This window comes from Bombus terrestris, chromosome 18 (genome assembly GCF_910591885.1).
Source record: "Bombus terrestris chromosome 18, iyBomTerr1.2, whole genome shotgun sequence".
Classification (NCBI taxonomy): domain Eukaryota; kingdom Metazoa; phylum Arthropoda; class Insecta; order Hymenoptera; family Apidae; genus Bombus; species Bombus terrestris.
The window spans coordinates 3999718-4015359 of NC_063286.1; the positions used below are offsets into that span (position 1 = coordinate 3999718).

The 15642-nt window shown below is 25.9% G+C and overlaps 5 protein-coding genes and 1 long non-coding RNA gene across 15 annotated transcripts; 3 read left to right on the forward strand and 3 right to left on the reverse strand.

The window, feature by feature from the left end:
- Positions 1–268: 268 nt before the first annotated feature.
- On the reverse strand, positions 269–2097 carry LOC100644274 (SAP domain-containing ribonucleoprotein). Of its 3 annotated transcripts, XM_020867511.2 has the most exons (8): positions 1963–2097; positions 1767–1863; positions 1403–1499; positions 1257–1318; positions 952–1185; positions 744–872; positions 597–668; positions 269–499 (listed from the first exon to the last, which is right to left on the reverse strand). In XM_020867511.2, the coding sequence occupies exons 2-8, from the start codon at positions 1815–1817 to the stop codon at positions 398–400; spliced, it is 747 nt and encodes a 248-aa protein (XP_020723170.1). In that variant the 5' UTR covers positions 1818–1863; positions 1963–2097; the 3' UTR covers positions 269–397. The 3 variants fall into 3 exon arrangements, with proteins under 3 accessions (XP_020723170.1, XP_012173677.1, XP_003402125.1); XM_012318287.2 differs by lacking the exon at positions 1963–2097 and having other exon boundaries at positions 1406–1499; positions 1767–1956; XM_003402077.3 differs by lacking the exon at positions 1963–2097 and having other exon boundaries at positions 1767–1956.
- A 708-nt stretch (positions 2098–2805) lies between these two features.
- Positions 2806–3924, forward strand: LOC100644704 (ubiquitin-fold modifier-conjugating enzyme 1). 2 transcript variants are annotated; one of them, XM_048414065.1, is made up of 4 exons: positions 2806–3068; positions 3235–3366; positions 3458–3625; positions 3693–3924. In XM_048414065.1, exons 1-4 carry the CDS (start codon positions 2946–2948, stop codon positions 3723–3725), a joined length of 456 nt encoding a protein of 151 aa, XP_048270022.1. In that variant the 5' UTR covers positions 2806–2945; the 3' UTR covers positions 3726–3924. The 2 variants fall into 2 exon arrangements, with proteins under 2 accessions (XP_048270022.1, XP_012173680.1); XM_012318290.3 differs by having other exon boundaries at positions 2809–3068; positions 3710–3924.
- Positions 3904–5448, reverse strand: LOC100644505 (arginine-hydroxylase NDUFAF5, mitochondrial). Its single transcript, XM_003402079.4, has 3 exons — positions 4573–5448; positions 4326–4510; positions 3904–4250 (listed from the first exon to the last, which is right to left on the reverse strand). The coding sequence occupies exons 1-3, from the start codon at positions 5145–5147 to the stop codon at positions 3964–3966; spliced, it is 1047 nt and encodes a 348-aa protein (XP_003402127.1). The 5' UTR covers positions 5148–5448; the 3' UTR covers positions 3904–3963.
- LOC110120046 lies at positions 5030–8798 on the forward strand. Its single transcript, XR_002308614.2, has 2 exons — positions 5030–5168; positions 8344–8798. It is a non-coding gene; the product is annotated as an uncharacterized LOC110120046 (long non-coding RNA).
- LOC100644829 (tyrosine-protein phosphatase corkscrew) lies at positions 6350–11355 on the reverse strand. Of its 6 annotated transcripts, none has more exons than XM_048414059.1 (12): positions 11063–11355; positions 10392–10514; positions 10121–10274; positions 9807–9969; positions 9589–9701; positions 9244–9512; positions 9091–9170; positions 8823–9005; positions 8578–8754; positions 8278–8494; positions 8069–8220; positions 6350–7981 (listed from the first exon to the last, which is right to left on the reverse strand). In XM_048414059.1, the coding sequence occupies exons 2-12, from the start codon at positions 10453–10455 to the stop codon at positions 7817–7819; spliced, it is 1737 nt and encodes a 578-aa protein (XP_048270016.1). In that variant the 5' UTR covers positions 10456–10514; positions 11063–11355; the 3' UTR covers positions 6350–7816. The 6 variants fall into 6 exon arrangements, with proteins under 6 accessions (XP_048270016.1, XP_003402130.1, XP_048270018.1 ...); XM_003402082.4 differs by having other exon boundaries at positions 10121–10315; positions 11063–11353; XM_048414061.1 differs by having other exon boundaries at positions 10944–11069.
- Positions 11356–12765: 1410 nt separating this feature from the next.
- Positions 12766–15213, forward strand: LOC100644949 (sphingolipid delta(4)-desaturase DES1). 2 transcript variants are annotated; one of them, XM_003402083.4, is made up of 6 exons: positions 12766–13084; positions 13354–13530; positions 13902–14041; positions 14159–14372; positions 14437–14648; positions 14745–15213. In XM_003402083.4, exons 1-6 carry the CDS (start codon positions 13003–13005, stop codon positions 14883–14885), a joined length of 966 nt encoding a protein of 321 aa, XP_003402131.1. In that variant the 5' UTR covers positions 12766–13002; the 3' UTR covers positions 14886–15213. The 2 variants fall into 2 exon arrangements, with proteins under 2 accessions (XP_003402131.1, XP_048270023.1); XM_048414066.1 differs by lacking the exons at positions 12766–13084; positions 13354–13530 and having other exon boundaries at positions 13927–14041; positions 14125–14372.
- The last annotated feature ends 429 nt before the right edge of the window (positions 15214–15642 follow it).

Sequence of the window (15642 nt, forward strand, 5' to 3'; positions counted from 1 at the left end):
TCGAGATGTGTGCATTATATACTAATTTAATATGTCAATAATTCCTTCATTTAAAACGGAAACAATATTGCAACATTGCATATAATCTATTTCATACAATGCCCTGAAATATATATATATATATATACACACACAATTTATGTATATACATATATACATATATTTTGTTCTTTTTATAATTATTTTAATTGAATAGAAATATAAGTATAAAGTGCATGTGTGTAATTTTCGTACAGTTCTTAAAAAAATAAAATATTACTCGAAAAAATCTTTTTGTCATGCATTTTCTAACAAATACAATGATTTTTTATTTTGTATACAATAGTCTTATTAGAAGTAAGAAAACTTAATGTAAAATTTGCAATCTAAGTTGCTATTTGGTATATAACACTGAATATCATTTAACAATTTTAACTTTATTATAAAATACTTTCTTATTTGTAGGTTTCACTTCCCCAAATCTGACTTTTCTTTTCTCTATTCTGGCTTCTAATTCAGCCTGAAATAAAATGCAATTATAAAAAAATTATAAAATATGTAATAGAATTAATATTTACATTTAATATAATAAACTTTTTATTAACATAATTAATTACCTTTTCCATTAAACTAGAAACAGACGTACCAAACCTTTCTGCTCGCTTCTTTAGAACTTCGTAAGTTGTATGCTGCAAATGCACACAATAGATAATATTAGAAAACAAATAAAAATATTACACTCGTAGTTGAGTAAATATATATACCACAGGTGTTTTTACAGATGCAGCTGACTTATTATTTTGATTATTAATACTGAATCTTGCAGATCTAGCTTCTTTCTTAGCAGCTTCTGATAATGGTAATCCAAATTTCTTAGCTCTCATTTCTAATCTCTATTAATAAGATAAATTTATTAGCATTTTATATTTGATCTCTATAATTCTGCAAGATATAGTAAAAAGAAAATATTACCTCTTTGATACCAAGCTCTGATAATTTAATTATCTTTTTTTCTGGTGGTGCAATCTCAATAGTTTTTGTATCAATTTCAATCTTTTCAGTTTGTTCATTCTTAATTTCTTCAATTACTGGTTTTCGATTTAAAACTATCTTTTTAGCACTTACATTGCTTTCAGTAGACAATTTCCTTTTTTCACTACCTTCTTGTGAGTCAGGCTTATTTGATAGCTCTTCTATTTCTTCATCCTATTTAAACAGATATATTGTTAATGTCATATTAAAATCAAATAATATACAAAATATATTTTTTTAATTACACCAAGAACTGCATCTTCATCTAAAATTTCCTCTGTGGTCTCATCTAAAGATAGTGCAGAATCTAAACATTCAATAAAAACATTATTTTATCAATAGGTAGCTCTTACAAAACAAAACAGTTTAAAAGTCATTCGAAAGCATATACCACCATGAATTGCTAATTGAAGCCTTTCAACCAATTCATTCTTATTGCCAGTAGTAGGTAGTCCTCTTTGTTTTAACTCAATTTTCAGATCTGCAACCTGTTCAATAATATTAATCTATAATTATATATAATTCCCCTTAATAATCTTAAAATGTATATAAATATTTTATATTCAACAAATATAATATATTATAATTTTTAAATATTAATAAAGCGAAATTGTATCTGTCTAAAACAATTATACAAGCTAAACAGAAATTAATGTAAAAAAGATTGTTTTATATTACATTACAAAAAATTTCTCCTAGTTTTAAGGTTAGCTTCCCGGGTGTAGACACGTACCAGAAAGATACATTTGGATTACCTTCATTTTTGAAAGTTCTGTAAGTCCTTTCTCATAAGATGAATCAGCCATTGTGCATCAGTATTATTTTCTTTCAATTGATATCCCTTTTCGAATCCTGATTAACATGACACAATTTATCATACAATACTTTCAACAGCCCAGAGAGCAAATCAAATTGAAATGCATGCAACACGAAAAATTTTAATGTCACTACCTTTGCGAATATGGATAATATGTTGTGAACTGGTGTAGTTCTGTGACCCCCTCTAGTGTGAATATCTTATATGATAATAAGGTAACTTCTAGCGCTGCGAATTTATCTGTACAGCAACTTAAGCAAACAAGTTTATTAATTAAATGTCAAAATTATTTATCAGTAACAACTGCAATCATTCTCAAATTTCGTATTTACTTTCAATGCCATAACAAGGAACATTTTCAAGACATAAATTGCTCGTTTTCTGATACTATAAATTCCAAACAAATTAATGTTTATTAGTATTAATTAATAAAAATTTGTCTTATTAGATAACAAATAAATCGTAGATTGTCATGTAAATCTGAGCAGATAAATGGACCACTCTGCAACCTGAAAGAAAGGGAATCGTTAAAATCGTTGCACCTTTAGAGCTGTCACACTGAGCTCAGAGTCTAAATTAATTTCAGTAAAGCGCAAATCTTTGTTAAAGTAGCCAATCAATTACAAATATTTAGTTTTAAATAGAAATTATTGTTTAAGTTAATCTTTCTCGTTGTATATTTCTTTATTTAAATGTCGAGTTAGTTTTTCGAATTGTTTGAAATTGTAACGCGAGTAGAATGTATCAGCACTCTACAGGCTGCAACCGCGTGAATAGTGTTTACTGATCACTAATAGATATTATCTCTCAACTTATCAAATTTTCTTTCTAATGAATAAAAATGAATGTAATATGTAATGAAATTAAAATATTTACATTGAAAAAGATGTAACTTTTTAAACTTCCTCTAATGTATGTGTTTATTTATAACTAAATTTTTTAAATATCCCTATCTGTCTTTCTATATATGAATTTTTTCGATATATCGATTACTCTTAGTCGCACTGTCACACTTTCTACACAATGTAAAAGAGATGCAACGCTTGAATTATAACACATTTATCATTTCTATATCTACATAGAAGTCATAGCCTGTTTTGTTGTAATAATAATTAAGATGGTAGATGAGTCTACAAAGAAGACATTAAGTAATATTCCACTATTACAAACAAAAGCTGGACCTAGGGATAAAGAATTATGGGTGCAGAGATTGAAAGAAGAATACCAAGCTTTAATTAAAGTATGTTCTATATTTAATATTTAGTTTACCATATGGTTATTTAAAATCCCAAAAAGAAGAACTTAGAATTGTTTTTATTATACTAATCGTACTTAAATATGTAAATTGAGTATAATAAATTTCCAATGTACTTAGTATTGATTTCAAGAACTTATTTGTTTTTCAGTATGTGAGAAATAATAAAGAATCTGACAATGATTGGTTTCGTCTGGAATCAAATAAAGAAGGTACAAAATGGTTTGGTAAATGTTGGTATATACATAACTTTTCAAAATATGAATTTGAAATTGAGTTTGATGTAAGTAATTTTTTTTTTTTTGTATATTTATTAAATGTATGGACTCCACTAAGCTTTTTTATTTTCTGATAAAATATAATTTTTTATTCAGATACCTGTTACATACCCTATAACAGCACCTGAAATTGCTTTACCAGAATTAGATGGTAAAACTGCAAAAATGTACAGAGGTGGAAAGATTTGTCTTACAGATCATTTTAAACCCTTATGGGCACGTAATGTACCAAAATTTGGAATTGCACATGCCATGGCACTAGGAGTAAGTTTGTTCTATTTATAAATAAGTCTTTGCAAATCATCAATTTTGTTATTACATATATTTAAAGATTTCTTATATTTTTAGCTTGGACCTTGGTTAGCAGTTGAAATTCCTGATCTTATAGAAAAAGGTGCTATAACTCATAAAGATAAAATTGATGAACATAAATCGTAACTTTAAAAGAAAATATTGTATTATATAAATGAAAATATGTTAATTATGAGATAAATTACTGATTAACCTATTTTAATAAGTTATAAAAAAATTTCTACAATAAATACATTGAATTTTGTATTTAATACGAATATTTACAGTTCTTCATATACTATGTACAACGATTATTTATCTTTGTCTATTTTAACATCTTTTGTTTCTTTTACAATTTCGTCTAATTTATATAAATTTTTAAGTGATACCTCCCCACTACCTCTCTCTAAGGGTTTTGGTTGTGATGGATCTGGCTTCCAACCTAATAAATAAATTACTTGAAATGTTGCAGGTACATATGGAGTACCATCTTCTTTAATTTTTCCATATAGTTCTTTATATATTGATGCAGCAGCAAGAACAGTGTCTTTATTTAAACGTAATTTTCGGTTCTTTATTGCATTATTCTCTGCCATTCCTGTAAAATTATGTAAACATTTAAACAAACTTCAAGTAAGATACAAATAAGAATTATAAAGATTTTAAATATCACCTTTTAAATCCCACATTAATTCAAACATGCTTGGATATCCAATAACAATTTCGTCCACATCAATGGTTAACATAGTAAAATTAGCTCTTGTCAATAAACCTCCAATATCTCTAATATCTGCAAATGGAGAAATATGTGCTGAAATTCCACCATCTCTTTCTAATTCTGCCAATTGTAAGGAACTCCTGTAAAAATAGAAACCTAAATTTGTAGATTTAACATATGATTAATTTATCCTTAAAATTACCTTAATTCAAACAACGTTTCTCCTCCAAACAAAGCTCCTATAAAGACTCCATCATTTTTTAAACTTTTATTAATATTCCTGAAGCATCCTGGTAAATCATTTATCCAGTGCAAACTTAATGAACTTATTACTAAATCTAAACTATTTGGTTCAACTGAAAAATTTTCTTCATCTATAGTTATCCGTGATACTTTAACTCCTTCAGTGATTTCTGCTTGATGTACAAAGCTAGTTGACATGTCAGCTAAAATTAATTCTTCCACACATTCTGCCAAAATGTGTTTTGAAACATAACCACGACCACATCCTAAATCAAGTGCTTTTTTGAAATTTCTTTTTATGTCAAATATTCTATCTGCAAGTCTGTAGCCTACTTCATCTTTGATGTAATCATACAGTTTTACATCAACAGATTGTGCAGCACGTTCCCTCTGTAGCAGCTTTGTATTTCTATCAAAAATATACATTACACTATCTGTCGGCAACGCATATTTTATTGCACTATAATTTATGTTACGAATACATCGAATATTAGATGTAAATGGGACTAAACACCGCTCGAGCAAAATATGCATTTTTCACTATTGAAAATTCTCGTATGTATTTTATCTGAATTATTTATTATTGAAATTATATTATTGAAATATTATTATCAGTAATAATACGTATATCATATATGCTTTCACAATATTTTATAAGCATACTTTTTTGCTTTCGATGATTTTAATATGTGTTGTACAATATAACCTATTCTATGTAGTTCTAATTTATATAGTAATCTATGTAGTTCTAATTTTATTAAGTCTAATCTTAGTAAAATTTTTACTACATAATTTTAACTTACAAGTTTTATAAGATATAAACAGATTGAAAATATTCCACATTTCCTTTCTGTATTAGATTATGTATTGTATTAATAATGAAATAAAAAAGAAATTGTATTTAATTACAATTACCATATTATTCCAAAATATATGAACATTAAAAAAACTATAAAGATAGTTTGTAATATTTTTTGGAATTAATTAAAATCTATTTTTTTGGCAACATTTTATTCTTACATTATATTCTTACTATGAAAAAGCCTTTAAACTGCAATGAAACATGTTTCACAAAGAACAATTTTTTAAATGTAGTAGATTCTTATTTCTTCTTTTCTCACATTTAAACATCATTTTATATACTTAATAGTAAGTTTATTATATGTTTATTTAACATTATACAATGTACACTTGTCTGTTTTTATTCATAAGAACCCAAGTTATTTACATTTAAACATAACTCTTTAATATTTATTGCATTGCAATTTAAACTATGCATAATTATTAGAATCTTTTCAATTCATATTAATATAATATTTATATGATGCCTTAAATATAGAATTTTATAACATAAACTCTTTAATGCCATAGTTAGTATCACATACAGTATGTCTTTGATAGCAATAAGATACAATAATATTTAGAAATATAGTACATAACATTTCTCCAAAACCAAGGTACATTAAATAAGATAAAAATTAATAAAAAATACAACTGTTTCCTTTCTGAAAACATACATACCAAAAAATTATAGAATTATTGTTATTTAAATAAGTATAAAAATGATTATATATTATTATTACATAAATATAAACAAATATAACACTTGAAATTATGATATACTAGATAATTGAAATTATGGCATACTAGATAAATAAAACTTTATTGTAAATAAACAAATCAATATTTAAATATTTAAATTTTATAAAATATGTAAAAAGGATTTAGTACAGATCTCAAATTTTTTAAATATATATTTAATGAAGTAGTTATTTATTTGGTTTTGGAATAATGTAACAATATACTTTTAAGAATATCAAATTTGTGACTCAATTTGTAAGGCAGGACTCACTCAGATGCATACTTCACCAGCACTGCTCTAATGCAAACATATATATTTCAAGTATTAGAAACAAATACAAAAAATATATAAAATAGGCATTAATAATATTGAAGCACATATAATTTAATATATATGTTATGTACGTTTTTATAAAAATTTTAGGAGATACATACAAACTATAAGCATTATAGTAAATTTGCTGTAACAAAACTTCTACTTCTTATATAGTCCTACCTAATTTTCAGAGTGAAGATAATGAAATCGTGTCAGAATAATAAAAATGATAAAATTTGTGCGCAGATGACTAAAAAAAATTTTAACAAATATGTGTTAAAATATAAAAATTTTAACTTTGATTTTCATATTTATCATCCCCATCTCTTTTAATATTAATATTTAATATAAAACTTTTTTACAATTTGATGAATAAAGTTCGATACTAATATTTATGATATAATTAAGTACAACCGAAATATTAATACTAACAAATATGAATTGTAAGAAAAAAAGAATTACCATATTATTTATTGTACATGAAACTGAATGTATCACATCTATGCGCGTTCTGCCTTGTAATATGATAAAATTTATAAAGAATAAAGGTTTCTTATTTGCAATCTTTGAAAAAAATATTAAAAAGAAAATTCTATATAAAAAAGTCAGTCCTAAATATTACTAGATAATTTGTACAGTTATATAATCACAATAAAAACAATTATTAATATATTTTGAGGCACAATATATAATACTACACCTGAAACTTAGAAAAATGTTCAAATTTTCGTTGTTTATTCGAAGAAATATTGAAATTTTAAGAAAGGATTTGATAATATATTTTATAGAAGGTAAGTAGCATGAAAATTGATAACTATAACTAGATAAATCTGTTATCTAATTAATAGTTGATGAAATATAGATAGCAAAATAATATGAAAAGCAATTATATACTTTGATTACACTTAACATAATTACTATTGAGACTTTGTATTCTAAGTTTTGTTATAATTCAGTACTGCGATTAAGTTGCAAAAAATATTATTTTTCTCTAATGTAATGTTCTAATATGCTGCCGATTACTTTTAAGTAATCAACAATTCAAGTGCAAAGTGATGATATTATAATTTCTACATATCGTTTACGTTCATGTGCATACGCACTAATTAAATACATGTATTGTACGTAAATTCATTATGATGACACATATTTTGAAAAATATTTGGAATAATCAATTAATTTGAAAATTGAACTTTTATAGAGTATGTTACGATAATATCGAAAGCTCAAAACCACATATGGTAAGAGTAACAAAGCCTCTTCTTTGCTTTTTAAAAATCCCGTTATTTGATGACATTAATGTTAATTACTTTGGCCTCAAACTATTAATAGGAGTGGGTAATGTAAAATGTGTTGACGTTGAAAGAGTTGTTGTAGTACATGTGGGGACCGGAATATCGCCTATAGTTGTAGTATTTGTTTCGCTTTTATATCGGATATTAGTATATTCTCGACCTAAATGAAGAGATTTCTGTAAAAACAATAATAGATACAACATAAATCGATATATAGAAGCTGAGAAAATATAATTAATTAGTTTTATAATAATTATAATTACTTGCTCTGCTTGCATCCGTTGAGATACAGTTTCAATATAGTGTAATACAGCCAGATAAACAAACTTATATTGCGCTTCTGTTTGAACCATTCCTGACCTTTGTGAACGTACTCTTTGGATTGTTCTCTGAATATCAATTTCACAATCCAATCCTACAAATATAACATATAGAAAATCTTGGACAATTAGCGAAATAAAAATTTTATTACCATGCCGTTTGATTTGATCAAGAATCATGTCGATAACAATAAATGTTCCGGTTCTACCAATTCCAGCGCTACAATGTACAAGAATTGGTCCTATACATGATGCAGTTCGACCGCTTGAAGCAAGAGAAGCAGCAATTGATTCTTGTCTCGCATTAACGTCGTGAAGAAAGTTCAACACGCATCCAGGATCTGATGGAACACCATGATCAGGCCATGCCTAAAATGTTAATATAATGCAATCAACTTTATTTTTTTTAAATATGTGAGCATTTCATAAATAATAATAGCTATAATAGGTACTTGAAAATGATAATGGTAAATCCGTCTGGATTCTGTGAAACCAGATCTATTTCCATGTAATAAGAATTCTCGTAATGTATAATCTGCTGTTGAAGTACGAGACAAAGCACGCACTTTCCATTCACCTCCATATTCGGTAACTTCACCTTCCTCTGGCCAATATCGAGCACATTTATTCTAAAAAAAAATATACATATTTTTAAAATAAAATTTCAATTAAGGTTGAATAGTTTTAAATACCATACCTTTCCTCTTTCCATTTCTTTAGTCGTCATAACTATCACTCGTGTATTTTCTTGATATACCATATGCCAGAAATCTTGAATTGTATTTAAAAGGCAACCTTGTGTTGCAATATAACATTTATTAAATGAACCACCATCACCACACGTATTAATTCCACTAGCTTGTCCATCTCCTTCTTCGTTCTATAAATATATATACATATGCACCCACATATAAAAGTAGATTTTAATATTTATATAAAATACTACAAATATTAAATAAATTTACCCTAATATAGTTAGCATTAATATAGTCAGATCCAGGAATATTTGGATCAACATCCTTCAAACGTACTCTTGTATGATCAACTATAGAACAGTTATTAAAGTTTATGTACAAACACAATTAAATTAAAAAAATAAAGAAAGAAAAAGATCATACATGGTAAGATGTTTTTATATCGATTTTTCGCTCGATTTTCAGAACGTAATCCTTCTTTCCTGGAAAATAAATGACGACATTCTAACTGTTGCAACGACTCAAATTCTTCCCAGAACCCGGCTTTTCCTTTACCACGCCCTGCTCCGCCTTCATTGCTACCTGTGGCACCATTCCACAACCATCCATTTGAACAACCATTTTCTTTATGTAACTGTCTTACTCTACTTTCAATGCCACTGGCATTTATACGAGTAGCATTGAAAGGTTGTCTAGAAAATAATAAATATATTATGACAATATATATATTCTATCACACATATAGAAATTAATAAGTTTTTATATTACCGTAAATGGACAACACTTCCACTTGTTTCAACCATTGGATTGCGTTTATAATGTTCTATCAGATCACTTAAGCTATCAAACTTATCACCTCCTCCAACATCATATTTATTATCCTGCAATATACATTATTACAGATAATGAAATGTCAAAGATTTGATATTTATAAAAATATTAAATATAATGAAGATATACAGTAAAAAATACAAAATGTAATTAACCTGAGATCGTATTATAACGTGTGTAACACGATCATCTGTACGAACAGATAATACAAAGTCACCAGGTTTACTTTGTGATTCACGAACCAGAAAAGATCCATTTTTACCTCGCTCCAGCATTAAACGTTCTGCTTCTTTAGCTGATAAATGGCCATGGAACCACCTTTACCCATATTTTACTATTAACACATACCATGCTATATGCGTGCATTTGAAGTAACAATAACAAGAAAATATTCCAATACATAAAAAACTTTGTTGTAATGTTTATTATGCAAGATATTATGTATATATTGTTTTTATTGTACAAATACCTTTCAGTTGTTGGATCTGCACAATTCAATGGATACTTCAATTCAATAATTTCTCCATTTTTTTCACGTAGTTGTCCTCCATTTTCCATATAAAATTGTACAAGTTCTGATAATGTTGCAAACTTTTCACCACCGTAAAGATCATAAAAGTCCCCTGTATTTTGTATTTTAATATGAGTCACTTCACCATTCCGTCTAAGGATAATATAAAGATATCAAATGTCTTATAACTATATAAACAGATAATCTTTGTGATATATCATGTACATACCTAACAGATAATGTAAAGTCACCAGGATTAGATGAACTTGGACGTGCCAAAAATGAACTATCATAACCCCGTTCCATTAATAAACGTTCTGCTTCTAAACCCGATATATTCGGATGAAACCATCTGTAATAAAAATGTTTATGTTTCTGTAGGATAAAAACCTTTTTCCAAAAAATTATAATAAGCAAAATTTTTATTTCAAAACAATATATTGTAAGTTTAATTTAATTTTAAAAACCTATAATCTATTTAAATTACTTCTTTTTATATCTAATATTTTATAGATCTATTCTAATATATTCAACCTTTATTCGTTATTTATTATTAATAACGGTGATATAAACGAATAATGATGCTACAATAATATGATTAAGCACGCTGTATGTAAATAATTGGAAAGTTTCATTTTATAATGACAAAATATAGGACACAAAATAACTATACAGAGTATAAATATGTGTAATCAATGTACACATAAAACGAAATTATTGTATCCATTTTTGGACATGAAGAATTCACCGATACTAATTAATTTAAGTGCGCATAATTTACCTCTGAATCTATTTAGCTAATCTACGGTTAGCACCAAAAAATAAGTAGGCTTGTTCACAGATCGTTCGTGAATTATGATAATTATATATTTTTTATGCAAGTATAAAAACGTGCCTCACCTGCGAGATGCCATGTCGTGATTCCAACTATGACCAGCTGGTAATTAATAATTCATAACGCTTCATCGATGTTCGCACTTATAATATGTAATTATAATTAGTTTCAACTTAATCTTAATGCTAACTATACATCGCTACAATCTTTGACATATTCACTTCACATAAAAACAAAAAAATACCGAAATCACTAAAAGATTTTGCCATCGATCCGCAGTATTTAGAACGGACACTTGCAAAGCAAACCTAATGGTTGTACTTAATGCCGATTTCATAAAATTCCTTATGTTATAAACAAATAACTTTATTTTTAATAACAATATATGCCGTTTAATTGTTTTTTAAAATTATGTTTTTATAATTGCAAGTTAAGAAACTGAATCAATTTATAATTCCCTACGTATGATAATATGCGAGTTATTAAATTAATTTTTTAATATTGTCGTGTGACTTGGGGAATTTCAGTTTGGATTGTTGCCCGTAAAGTGCTAAAGCACTTTGCACATATTTAGGAGTTTTGGATTAATCAAAGTTGATGATTAACGAATGGTTTGGAAAAAACACAGAAGGAAACACAAACTTAAATGAGTTAAGCTTCAAATAAATAACTATATTTTAATCAACTAATTACAGATTGAGAAATTTTTAATCTGTTATGATTTTCACGTTTTTAGAATAGCGTTCGAACGTCGCGATTAGCTTTACAATTCTGTCTTTTCTATCATTGTTCAATCTATTTATGTCTTGAAATTTTACCTAACAAATGCAATTTGTTTATGGTCCAATAAAAAAAATTGTTATTGGCTAATATCAATAACAATTGTTCCCATTGGAATTTATCATATAATACAGCGAGGATTTATGTCCTGGCAATGTTCTTTTCGTGATAACTTCTATGATAACTAACTAAACAAATATACAAATTGGAGAGTGATTATAATTATCACTGATAAATAATTTTACAGTTAATCAATATCTACTTAGATAAATTCTCTTTTTTCGTTGCTCCGGCTACGGTACTTTACAATTTGAATTTGACGCGAGTTGGTTCACGCAGTGTTCAATAGAGGGTATACACGACAATATAAATTCAATAACGATATCCTTAACTTTAAACATTATATTTAGTATATTTAGTAAATACTTTCTATATTTATAAAAGGAATTCTGTACTATCACTATATGTTATATATTAATAATCTAATAATATAAAAAATCTAATTTCATATACATTACATTATTTCTAGAATTTCATATACGAATTTTAACAGTTTTATATAAAAATGATTAATTATTTCAGACAATATTAATATAAAACATATGTTATTTAATAAATAACTATAATTTATTATAAGAATAGATTCACATATAAATAGAATTGTACAGATATAATAATAGATATGATAGAAATATATAATAATACCTATCTCATTTAAAAATAATTATATGGTATAACTATTATGTAATTTAGAAAAGAAATACCAATATAAAATTATCTTCACAATGTAATAAAAATAGTAAAGTAATTTAAAATACAATAAGAAAATTGGTTTTTAATCAAAGTTAGAGACTATATAGTACAATGAACAATCATTTATATTAAAGTATATGTTTTGTTGAGCGTTGAAAAATGTATTCTCTAATCTTATTATATGATGCCTCGTTATTGCAGGTTATTGTGATAACTGTAAAAATTTGTATACTCCATTGAATATAAATTTTTACTTCACTTGCATGTTTGATTTTCTTACATTGATAGATTGCGCTGTAATCAGTACTTAAGTGATTAACTCAGTCGATTGTCGATAACGCCGGGTATGAAATATCCGTATGTTTTGTATATATCTTAAAGGATACATTTAACATTTGTCGTATGTTGTTTGATTGCAAATTACTAAATATTTAGTTAATAAAAATAGTTGAAGTTTTTTTTTAATGTAAAGATGGGTCAACACGTTTCGAGAACTGATTTTGAGTGGGTTTACACAGAAGAACCTCATGCATCACGACGTAAAATAATCTTAGGTATGAATGCAATGTATTATAAACGATTAAAATTTTATCAGCATTTTTAATTTACTTTTGAAATAAAAGTTTGATTTATTAATGTTTAAGAAAATATAATAAATAAAATTAACAAATACCGAATGATATTAACGTTCCAAAATACAATTAGTACGTAGTTATATCTTCATGCACAGTGAATTAAATTTTATACATTGATAATTTTTTACGATACATACTGTATATTTTTATTTATGAGATATTTTAAAATGTTTTTTTGTACTTTTCAGAAAAATATCCACAAATAAAAAAATTATTTGGATGTGACCCAAAGTTTAAATGGGTGGTAACAGGGATGGTCTTAACTCAGTTTATCTCCATATATTTTGTAAAAAATTTAAGTTATCCAATGTTGTTCCTTCTAGCATATTGTTTTGGAGGTGTAATTAATCATTCTCTTATGTTAGGTAAGTAGAAAATATTTTTTAATTAGTTTGTAAAATATTTAACATCTCTTGAAATATTGTGATTATTGCCAAGTTTATATGAAACAAAAAGATTATCTAATTATATACATACTATAGTAAAAAAAAAGAAATTTTCTTATATATAAAAGCACTCATTAAAGCTTTTATGATTGTAATTCAAGAGAATTATTTTTTAAGAGAAATGACTCATTAATTCTTATCTAATAGATTATTATATTGTCATGATATAACTAAATCATCTAATTTCATTATTTTTGCTCAAACATATATCTATATGATTTTTATTCAATATTAAATATAAAATTTAATTATTAATAAATAATTTAAGTATCTTGTCATTTTATTTGTAGCAATACATGAAATAGCACATAATCTTGCTTTTGGACATGCTAGACCCAGAGCTAATAGATTATTTGGATATTTTGCTAACTTACCTATAGGTATACCAGTATCAGTCAGCTTTAAAAAGTATCATCTTATACACCACCGTGTAAGTAAAAATAAAATATATTTTAGAAATATAAATATAAATGTAAATATAAATGGAATAAAACAATATTATAAATATTATAGATATGTATAATACATATTAATAAATAAATTGCAGTATCAAGGTGATGAAAAATTAGATACAGATTTACCAACACTACTAGAAGCAAAATTATTTTGCACAACATTTGGAAAATTCTGTTGGTTATGTCTACAACCATTTTTTTATGCATTTAGACCTCTTGTTGTTTATCCAATGGCACCTACATTAATGGAATATATAAATTTAGTAATACAACTTACTTTCGATAGTTTAATATGGTATTATTTTGGTAAGAGTTTGGTAATAATAATAATATCACATTAGTATGTTATTACACAAATATTATATTATAGGTGGAAAACCTTTACTCTATTTACTTTCTGGATCAGCAATGGCAATGGGATTACACCCTGTTGCTGGACATTTTATATCAGAACATTATATGTATAGAAAGGGTTTTGAAACTTATAGTTATTATGGCCCACTAAATTGGATTACATTTAATGTTGGATACCATAATGAACATCATGATTTTCCTGCTGTTCCTGGTTCTAGATTACCAGAAGTGAGTGTAATCCATTTTAACAAAGAAGAGCATTTACATTATTGAGTATCTATTTCTATGAAAAGTATGTTATAAAAATATTTTACTTTTTTCTAGGTAAAACGAATTGCTTCCGAGTTTTACGATAACTTACCACAGCATAACTCTTGGGTTTCTGTTTTATATGATTTCATTATGGATCCTGATATAGGTCCATATGCAAGAATGAAACGAAAACATAAAGGACTTACTTCATAAAAAATTAAAAATTATTTAATTTGTTAATAAGTAATCTTGTGATTAGCATCTGAAGCTTAATATTGCACAAAGTAACAAAAATTCTCTTTAATTTATTGTGTTATATACATATATTCAGTATTAATAAAAAGCATACTCATTCTATGCTATTAGTAATCCATTTTAAAGAGGCAATAAAATTTTTTGCCTTTTTTATATTTTTGAAATATTTATGAAATCATATAATTATGTAAGTAAAAGATGCTAAATCGTGAACGATTTTCTATTTCTCATTGTCTGTAAATAATTATAATAAAGTTGTAATAAAGAATACCGAATGTGTAACAAATGATTAAGAATATTACATATATTTTTTTAGGCAAATGTCTATATAAATAAAATTTCGTAATTTTGTAATCTAGTCATAATGAAATAAATTCTTTGTTGTAGACAATAATTATATAAAATGTAATATAAATATAAATATATATATTGAAGTATTATTCTCATATTGTAAATTTATGTTCAAATAATTATAAATAGATAATTTATAATTATTGTGTGAAACCGTTTGATTAATTATATCTTGACATATAATTATAATTATATTTTAATCAATTTTTGAATTCGTTACAGTTACTCGTCAATATGGAATTTTTAAATTGTGCGCAATTTCCAATTTACCAACTTATATATCTTAAGATTCCTGTTTAGTATTAATGGTAGTTCATATCTACTTTTCTATCGCAAATTATATTTTTATACAATTAATATATTT

Excerpts from the sequence above, each read along its gene's own strand:
- LOC100644274 (XM_020867511.2), bottom strand. The coding sequence starts at position 1,817 with ATGGCTGATTCATCTTATGAGAAAGGACTTACAGAACTTTCAAAAATG. Across the intron at positions 1,319-1,402 it reads TCAATTAGCAATTCATGGTG|ATTCTGCACTATCTTTAGAT; the intron begins GTATATGCTTTC and ends TTGAATGTTTAG. Across the intron at positions 500-596 it reads TTTCTAGTTTAATGGAAAAG|GCTGAATTAGAAGCCAGAAT; the intron begins GTAATTAATTAT and ends ATTTTATTTCAG.
- LOC100644704 (XM_012318290.3), top strand. The coding sequence starts at position 2,946 with ATGGTAGATGAGTCTACAAAGAAGACATTAAGTAATATTCCACTATTA. Across the intron at positions 3,367-3,457 it reads AATTTGAAATTGAGTTTGAT|ATACCTGTTACATACCCTAT; the intron begins GTAAGTAATTTT and ends TTTTTTATTCAG. Across the intron at positions 3,626-3,709 it reads CACATGCCATGGCACTAGGA|CTTGGACCTTGGTTAGCAGT; the intron begins GTAAGTTTGTTC and ends TTATATTTTTAG.
- LOC100644505 (XM_003402079.4), bottom strand. The coding sequence starts at position 5,147 with ATGCATATTTTGCTCGAGCGGTGTTTAGTCCCATTTACATCTAATATT. Across the intron at positions 4,511-4,572 it reads GAAACGTTGTTTGAATTAAG|GAGTTCCTTACAATTGGCAG; the intron begins GTAATTTTAAGG and ends CTATTTTTACAG. Across the intron at positions 4,251-4,325 it reads ATTAATGTGGGATTTAAAAG|GAATGGCAGAGAATAATGCA; the intron begins GTGATATTTAAA and ends ATAATTTTACAG.
- LOC100644829 (XM_003402082.4), bottom strand. Across the intron at positions 9,970-10,120 it reads GCAGATCCAACAACTGAAAG|GTGGTTCCATGGCCATTTAT; the intron begins GTATTTGTACAA and ends ATATGGGTAAAG. Across the intron at positions 8,495-8,577 it reads TTTACCATTATCATTTTCAA|GCATGGCCTGATCATGGTGT; the intron begins GTACCTATTATA and ends TTAACATTTTAG.
- LOC100644949 (XM_003402083.4), top strand. The coding sequence starts at position 13,003 with ATGGGTCAACACGTTTCGAGAACTGATTTTGAGTGGGTTTACACAGAA. Across the intron at positions 13,085-13,353 it reads ACGACGTAAAATAATCTTAG|AAAAATATCCACAAATAAAA; the intron begins GTATGAATGCAA and ends TGTACTTTTCAG. Across the intron at positions 14,042-14,158 it reads ATCATCTTATACACCACCGT|TATCAAGGTGATGAAAAATT; the intron begins GTAAGTAAAAAT and ends AATAAATTGCAG.